Source organism: Balaenoptera borealis, assembly GCF_965194805.1.
Source record: "Balaenoptera borealis genome assembly, chromosome: X".
Classification (NCBI taxonomy): domain Eukaryota; kingdom Metazoa; phylum Chordata; class Mammalia; order Artiodactyla; family Balaenopteridae; genus Balaenoptera; species Balaenoptera borealis.
The window spans coordinates 58,088,843-58,097,695 of record NC_138881.1 but is presented as its reverse complement, the minus strand read 5'-3'; the positions used below and the strand labels follow the sequence as shown (position 1 = coordinate 58,097,695).

Genomic DNA, 8,853 nt, shown 5'->3' with positions numbered 1-8,853 from the left:
CCCACCCCGCCCCCGCCCTTCAAGGTCAGAGGCTCGCCCCACAGTCTGGGCTGCACCTTTGCTAATTCTCGCCTGCTGCCTGAGCCCCTCACTTTAGTGCAACAAAATGACACCCGGGACCTCGAGGTTGAAGAGTCATGCCAGAAGCAGTCAACACGGAGCCAAGGAGGAAGGTTCTGCTTCATGTCCTGTTCACTCAAGGTCATTCTGGAAAATCAAGCAGGCCTTGTCATCCTGGAGTCACCGGGGAATAAATAGCACTGGGGCATTTTTCTCTGCGGCTGCGACACCCACACACCTCACTCCACAGCAGCACTTAGAGGTTCTGGAAGTCCCGGCTCCCTACCCTGGGGTAGGAGCGCGGGCAGGGGCAAAACGGGATTGGGGAGGGGGCGGAATCTAGGATGCAGGGGCCTCGCCCAGCCTGATGGCCCCGAAGAAGGTGGTGTGCTTGCTCATGTTGATGGAGATGTCGGCGTGCACCATCTTCACGGCGATCTTCTGCCGCGCTTTGAGAAGGCAGACGCCCGCCGTGTAACAAGTGTTGTAGTTGGTTTTGCCTGTCTCGATGCTGCGGGTGCACTGCAGGAAGGGCTTCTCATCCACCACCACCTCATAGCTGGCAAAGTCAGTGAAGTTGATGTAGTATACCTGGGGGCGAGGCAACGAGAAGGGATTGGGGGCGAGTGGAAGGAGAGGGTGGGCCCTCCCCGGTGACCAGCAGATGCGACCTGCTCACGCGAGCTGCCACTGCACCCCTTGAAGGCACGCTAGTCGGCCAACAGGATGGGCGGGGCGACAGGCTTATTCGCTGTCCTGCCTCCCCTCCATTGGGCTCAGGGGGTTAAGCAAACCTCTTTCAACAGCACACGGGTTGGAGACTCTGCGAGAGCCAGAACCACGCCTCATTCACCCCTTTACCTCCCCCAGCGCCCCCTCCCCACCCCCTGCCCTCCTTGGCCCTGGCGTGAAGCGCAGTTCTCAGCACACATTAGGTGCTGGATCAGTGCTACAGACACAAACGAAGGCGAATCAATTTCCACTGTCCAGCCCCAGGGACCATTTGTAGATAAACTTAGCAGTTACTGATTCCCCAGAGAGGGCACAGGAACAATGTGCTAGTTCTTCAGTTCTCTCTGCTTGCACCCCGCTCCCCTGCAGCTGAATTTCTCTCACTGATTCTCCCAGTGCCCCTTGGCGCTCTCGCCTGATGACTGAGGAAACAGATGCAGAGGGACGGAGAGCTATCTGTCACAAATGAGATAAAGAATGTGGAAGGGCGAAACTAACTTCGCGGCCAGAAGGAAGTGCTAAGCTGTGTTCAGTGGCATGAAGTCCAGGGCATTTTCCCAGTTTGCGTGGGCTACAAGGCCTGAGGCCACTCCCAGTTCTATCCCAGGCCCAGAAGATTAATTTTTCTCTTCTTCACTACCCTTATCCTTCACACCGCACCCCAAGCTTTGATCCCCACCCCCACCAAATGGCACTTAGGACATTGGGATCATACCCCTGGGGAGTGGGACACTCATCTGTTGCCCTAGATCACTTTATGGAAGGCTGCTCCCACCACAGGCTGTTCAGGAGGCTGCAGTGTATTCAGGTGCCGTACAGTTTCTTGGGTCAGGACCCCAAGCTGTGCCAAGATGCTCAGTAAGCTCAGCAAATGCTCGTGAACCCACCTTCTCTGGCCACTCTCCTGGGAGACCCTTCTGCCGGCTTCAGCGTCTTTCTGTCCATCCACCTGCTTGCTGCCCGCCCCTCAGAAGCCCCAGCCTCAAGGCTCGTCCACCTCTAGCTCTGAGGAGCCAACCCCATTGGAGACAAACAACAGGGGTGGAAGTGGATGGGCACTGGTCGACCTGGGGAGTGGGCCCTGAGCCAGGACGAGGACAAAAACAGAGGGAGAAAAGGGCTGGGAGAACGACAGCAGGGAGGAGGCAAGAATGACAGAGAAGCAGAAAGGTAGAGAAACAAATGGGAGAAAGAAGAGGAAAGACAGAAATCTTTTTGAGGCGGAGAGAAGGTCCGGAGGCGCACTCTCAGTCTTCATTATAAAGCCAGTAGTGTGGGGCGAAGGGGTTCTCAGCAGCCCTGGAACTGACTTTCAAAGAATATACTAAGGCAGAGTTCAAGTTTGGCAGTAGAACCAAACAACTCAGTGGGGAAACTAGGGCCTGGGGCTCTGTAGGAGGGAATCAGATGGCAGGGCGTGGGATGGGCCTCTTTTCAGTTTTTCAATCGTATCTGGCTAGGAAAAGACCCCAGACAGCCCCCTCTCTCTTTCCTCCCTCTTTTCAACTCCCTCCCGGTGCACCCTGCCCCCCCCACCCCCCCCAAAGCAGGACTTTAGCCACTGGCTGGTCTGGGCTGGCTCCACAGTGCCCCTCTGTGGCCTGCACGAGATCTGCATTCTGGATATAAGAAGAGTTAGGCCTGAGACCGTACTCACTTCTACCTGACTATAGATGAAGTAGGTGCCGTCCACCAGTACCTCCAACTCCCCACTGCGGGGGTGTAGCTTAAACACCTTGGGGTTCATGGTGATGCGAGACCAATCATTGAGCACTCCACCTGAAAGATCTCAGTATGAGAGAAGGGCAGTCACTCAGTACATGTCAGAACTATCTGGGCAATAAACACAAGAAATATCAAGCCGTACACACCCCCCAGCCCCATCCCAATACAACCTGGATAGCCCAGGAGGCCAAGCTTTACGAACAGCATCTGGAAGCAGAGAAAGCGGTCTGTTTGTAAAGTGGCAGCTAGGCCTGCCTCAGGCCCCTGTGGTCTGCCTGTCCTTCTTCCTCTCTCCTTTCCTGACCCCTCTGTCTGGAAGGATATTTAACCAACACCTTCTAGCTGGAACTGGGGGGGGGGGTAGGTAAGAATAGGGCGGGCACGCTGCCCTATTTTCTTTGTTGTTCTGGGGCCTGCACAGGCAAAATCCAGACACTGAGGGGCAGGCTAGGTCTTATTATTCCATTTCATCTCACCAGCTATAGCTCCTGAATCCCTCTCCTGTCTTATAGGTTCATGGGTTTTCTCCTTGTCCTTAAGAGATTCCTTTTTATAGTACCTCCACACCCACTCCTTTCTGGAAAGCCTCCCTGGGCCTCCAGGAAACCACTCAGCCCGAGGAATTGTCTACCCGGAGAACCTTAGGGATCAGGTGTGAGTCAGACTTCATGGCAGCCGGAGCAAGTGACCACCAGTAATAAAGCCCTGTAGGGGAGAGGGATCCTTATGAGAGTGAGGGATAGACCGCAACGCAGCACTAGAACCAGCCAAAGGGATGGAGAGGGTGTCTGGGCACTGAGGCACCCCAGCAAAGCATGTCTCTCAGTAAAACCCCATATGGGGCGGAGGGTCAGTCACTCCACCTTGGCTGGACGGTGGGCGCTGGCATGTGAGGGAGGAGGAAAAGCTTCCCTTTCCATCTTGCAGCAAGGGGGATGTTCCTTCCCACCTCAAGAGGAGGGAGTCCAGGCCTAGGGAGCCTTTTCGCCTCAAAACCATCCATTCTTAATTCAAGAAAATATGTTTTGAAAGTCCATCCTTGGCTAGTCTCAGGAGGTCTGCCTTTCTGAGGTGTGAGGAAACTGGCCTTCTGGAAAAGGTGCCCATCTTCCCTTAAGGTGATAAGCAGATGGGATAGGAGTTTGGAGGAGATGCCCTGGCTCTGCCCCTCACGGAGGACCGCTCTGCATGGTATCTTCCTACCCCTGATGCCCTCACTCTTTTTTTAAATTTTTAATTTATTTAATTTATTTATTTTTGGCTTTGTTGCTGCGTGCGAACTTTCTCTAGTTGCGGCGAGTGGGGGCTACTCTTTCTTGTGTTGCGGTGCGCGGGCTTCTCATTGCGGTGGCTTCTCTTGTTGCGGAGCATGGGCTCTAGGCGCACAGGCTCAGTAATTGTGGTGCACGGGCTTAGTTGCTCCACAGCATGTGGGATCTTCCCGGACCAGGGCTCGAACCCGTGTCCCCTGCATTGGCTGGTGGATTTTTAACCACTGAGCCACCAGGGAAGCCCTGATGCTCTCACTCTTGCTTCTGTTGGAACTAAAGATCAGCAGAGACTACTACTGGGGATTGGCCCAGAGGGGTTGGAACCAGTCTTGTTATGTGGTGGGAGCAAAATCAGTAGCTTCTGGCATAAACACTGAGGCCACCCATCGAGACACCCAAACAAATCTATTTCCAGCCTGTCTCACCTCTCCCTGGACAAATGGTGATCATGGCCCACCCAGGGCCCTGGGGCCCAAGGTACTTGGTCCCAGCAGGACTGCTTGGGTTTTGGTGCCATTCTGTTCCTACTTATATTTCTGAGGTGATTGAGTCAGGCATCCTGGTGGCACTCCAGGATGTAGCCAAGCCCGATCATTAAGGAAGCAGAGCACAGCCAGTTCAGGACTGACTGGGCTCTTAGAAGCTGTCCCCATGCAGCAGGTTTCTGAAACTTCATTTACTGTTTCTGTACTCACAGCCCCTCCCAGTAAGCGCCTGGCATCTTGGCTGGCTTGCTGCTTCCCGAGGCTCCTGGGGGTTCATGCATTTTAGGCTTTGTGCACCCTTGGGGACTGGACATTATTTCAAAGCGCTGTTCTTTAATGAACGTTCATGTCTCGTTGAGGAAGAAAATGAAGCTAATCATTCAGTGCAGTATACACACACATCTCTGAAGTGGCACAGTGTGGTGGAGAGAGTCAGACAGATGTGGTTTTGAATCCCAGCTCCTACACTTAACGGAAATCTTGGGCCAGTTAATTAACCTCTCTGAGCTTCAGTTTCTGTCTCTGTAAAAAGGAGCTAATGCCTACCTTTGTCGTGAGGATCAAATCAAATCAAAGACAAAGAAAGTATGTTGAAAACTCTAAAGTACCATACAGATATAAGGCAGTAGATTTCGTATGGTGTTGTCCAATTTGTCTGGCACTCTGTTTCCCCACCTTTTAAATGCAGGGATTACACTAAATTAGGATTTCTAACCTCCTGAAATCCATCTCCCTTTTTTATAGACACTAGCATCTCATACTCCCTGGAGAGTCTAACATGCCCCCCACTTCCCTGAGAGAAATGCCTCCTCCACCCATTTTCTGTGTAGACCCATCAGACAAGAAGATTCGATTTTATGTCGTTCTACTTTCTCTAATTTGTATTGTGAAAATGGTGATAAAACTACACATATCCCCAAGGGTGACTCTGATTCAGCCTCCACCTCCCAAGAATCCCTGGTTTAGACAATGTCTCAAGTCCCTTTCAGCTTCCTCATCAGCGATTCTAAATGCAATTTGTAGTAACCTTAGGGCAAGCAATTACTCAGGACAGCCAGCAGAGGGCAAAATGGAGTAGAGAATGGCCCCTAATGTCAAGGGTACCTCAGGGGCCTGGGAGGAACAAGGCTGTGTGACTATTTGAAGGCTGGGGGTAAGGGGAGGAGAAACTCTCCTTAGGGAGAGAGCCTACTTGGACTCTTACCATTTTTGACTTGGATTGCTGACCCTTGGCCCTGCAGATGCACCACGGCTGGCTGGGAGGATGAGAAGGACAGAGAGAGTAGTCACTGTGAGAAATGGATGCTTGCTCAGCCACCAGTTGCCAGGATTCCACCTCTGGTTTCTAGTCTTCATTTGTATCCCAATTCTGATCCCTCTCCCCTTTCTTGGGATGCGAGTGGCCACATTTCTACTAGAGGGTAATATGATTTTGTAGCTCTGCCACTTCATAGCTGTGTGACCTCAGCCAAATGTAATGCCTCTGAGCCTCATTTCCCTAACTGTGAAACGGGGATCATGAGAATCTCTGTCTGACCTCTGTCACAGGGATGTCTGAAGATCAACTGAGGTGACGAATATAAAATGCCCTGCAAGCCTTCCAGCACCGTGCAGCTGTGTAGATTGATCACCGTGACCAAACAGCTGTAGTGAGGGAGGCTGAGATGAGGCAAGGCGAGGCGGCGGAACCTGCCAGTAGAGACGCATCAGGAAGCTCAGAGACTAGGGAGGAGCCCTTCAGGCCATGAAGGCAGAAGTCTAGGCTGGGCTTGACCCAGAGCTGGTTGGTTGATTTTCAAGGACATACTCTTAAAACTTCTAAGCTGCTGATGTCAGGTGGTCTGAGTGCCGACAAGGTGTCTGGGGTGGCTGGGGAGGCGGAGGCCCAGGTGAATAGGCCTGACTGGCAGCTGATTGTTGGGTCTGGCTATGGTGACCCTCTGTCTCCTGGGGAATGGAGAAAGATGGCCACGAGGAGACTCAGTTCCCTTGCTAAAGGCAGGCCCTGGGGCAAAGCTTTCTATTCATAGAGCTAGGAGGAGGCTGTGAATGAAGAAGCTCAGAAGCTCCAGGGTCTCCTCACAAGATAAAGCCTCAGCCAATTTAATAGGGAGCAAACTCAAGGGTGGCTCTAGCCTGTGGTCTTCCCTCCTCTCCAGCAAGAGAGCAATTCCCAGCCAACCTGGTTTTCTCGAGTTCCAGCTTTATCAGCAGCACCTGCAAAATAGGACAGGCCAGTCAGAGGGCGTGCTCTTTCTGCTTCCTTTTCTCCTCACCTAGGCAGCCAGGGGCACTGAGCTTTCACTCCCTGTAGTGAAGCCCTGTCTGAGTGTTATTTTCCAGGGCTCGGAAATGGAGGGAGAGTCAGGGTGCGATGCAGGGCACTGGGGTAGGAGAGGACACCCCTTCCTTCTCTTACTTGCTCCCGACCTGCATCTTCAGTGGGCCCAGCACCCAGCAGGGAAACCAGCCTCTCACCAACGCTCGTCTAAGGCTAGTGCCACCGAGCACCCAAGGGGACAGAGGAGAGTGTTTTCCTGCCACCACGTGACCCCGAGACGATGGTGCTTTGCTTCTTTAGCACTTTGCTCCCTTTCTGTTAATTTTCTTCATAGAGCGCATTGCCATTTGTAAATATCTTGCTTCTTTAATTGTCTCTCTCCTCCTGTAGGACATAAATTCCACGAGAACAGGGACCACTTATCAATATATCTCTTGCACATAGAAAGTGCTCAATTAATATTTGTGGGAAGATTGGATGAAAAAAACCCCCCTAACTGCATCTCTCGGGGCCACGGTGACACTGATTAGCCCTGTTTGAACTATGAGTCAAAGAATCTGAGTCTTGTGGCAGTAAAGACCCAGAGAAATCAGCCGTAAAGACTCCATTTCTGTAAAGCCCCAAGATACAAGAGGGGAACAGGAGAAGGAAATAACAACTGACCTAAGCCCAGATAGTCTGACTCCTGTCAACTTCAATTAGGCAGGTTTGGATCTGGATCTGTATCTTTTGGATGCCCTTCTGGGCCCAAAGGGAAAGATGCAAAGAGATTAAATGCTCTTCAAATGGGCAATGTGGCGGGGGAAGGATGTAGTGCAAAAAGCACTTGGTTCCTCAACAAGTTGGTCTTGGTGCCTGTGTCTGCTTCTTCCACAGCCTGAGTGATTCATAAGTTGCCAGCTCCTTGACCATCAGTGACTACTTGTCTACCTCTGTGGGAAAGACATTTCAGAGTTCAAGGCATGAGACTGCTCTAGGGCTTGTCATTCTGTCCAGTCCCCAGCATTCCTCCTCATAGCCTATTTCTAATGAAGCATCAGTATGTGAAGCTGAATGCTGGGAATCAGAGCAGACCAAATCCATCCCCTGTGGGAACTCTGGTGAACCCTTAGGGCCTCTGTCTCTGGCTCATGAGTTTACAGGGAGGCCTAGAGTCAGGGAGGGCTTATGATGGAAGGGCTGAGACAGGTCAAGAACAGGTGTCTCTTCCTTGACAAGCTGGTATAAACAAGAAGTTAGAGCAGGGCTTGTTCAATTCCCAGCTCTCTACTGAACTAGGAGACCTGCATTTCTTACTGCACACCACCATTTGAAACTGCTCTTGGGATCACCCACTCTTGCTCTATTAGAGAACTTTTAAGGAGCGTAGGAGGGTGGAGAGACGGAAGAACTCACCAGAAGGTCCCTGGAGACCAGGGGGTCCTTGAGGACCAGGAGGACCTGGAGGGCCAGGTGGTCCCATAACAGTTGTTCCTGGAATTCCAGGAATCCCTGGAATCCCCGGGGGTCCTTGGGGTCCTGGAGGTCCTGGAGGTCCTGGGGGGCCATTGGGCCCAGGAGGTCCTGCTTTCTTTCCTGAAAGACAAGATTAGGTATTACATTTGTAGTTATTGACTGAGAATGTACTGTCAGGAGTTCCACAGCCTTCTAATGACACAAAGTCGGCCCTCTGGGAGTTCCTGCTCTTAAAGAGGGTGATACTTTTATCATACGTGATACACACACACACACACACATGCACACACACACTCCCTACCCTGTTTCATGAATAATCATTTACAGGTTGGGTTTGAAGATATAATGGCCCTCAAGGAGCTTAGTCTAGTGGGGAAACAGACAGTCACACGATAGTAGAAGTGCTGCATTAGTGGTAGGGACAAAATGCTGGAGAGGTCAGGGAAGGCTTCAAAAAGGAGGTTACAGTTCGGCTAAGTCCAAAGGATCAGAACTGTCAAGTGGCTAGACCTGTGGGTCACTTTTTAGAATTGAGAACTGGGCTGTTGTTGAACAGTGTGGCTTTCACGTTTACTGTCCAGGCCTGACCTTAGGAAGAATATCGGCTCCAGGAAGGTTTCCTATAGGAGTCGGGATGTACAGGGACTTGGGCTTGGGATGGAGGTGGGAATGTGGGATTGGAAGGAGTCTGGGAGATGAGAGGTGGGGGAGAGGAGGGCGAGGGAGGGAAGGTGGGTAGAGAGAGAGAGAGAGAGAGAGAGAGAGAGGGCTCGAGCAACATAAGGAAAGAAGGGGCAGTGGAGAGCACAGAGAGCTGAGCTGAGGAGGAAGCAGCAGGCAGGTT

The 8,853-nt window shown here is 51.9% G+C and overlaps 1 protein-coding gene across 4 annotated transcripts in view; it reads right to left on the bottom strand.

Annotated features, from left to right (window-relative positions):
- Window positions 1-23: 23 nt before the first annotated feature.
- EDA (ectodysplasin A) overlaps window positions 24-8,853 on the bottom strand; it is a 362,785-nt gene continuing 353,955 nt past the window's right edge. The window contains exons 4-8 of one of the 4 annotated variants that reach the window (XM_082376685.1): window positions 7,950-8,129; window positions 6,456-6,490; window positions 5,478-5,529; window positions 2,450-2,580; window positions 24-651 (exon numbers count right to left, since the gene is read on the bottom strand). In XM_082376685.1, coding sequence (XP_082232811.1) covers window positions 400-651; window positions 2,450-2,580; window positions 5,478-5,529; window positions 6,456-6,490; window positions 7,950-8,129 — 650 coding nt within the window. In that variant the 3' untranslated portion in view covers window positions 24-399. The remainder of the gene's footprint in view (window positions 652-2,449; window positions 2,581-5,477; window positions 5,530-6,455; window positions 6,491-7,949; window positions 8,130-8,853) is intronic. The other 3 variants (XM_082376686.1, XM_082376687.1, XM_082376688.1) reach the window with 3 other exon arrangements.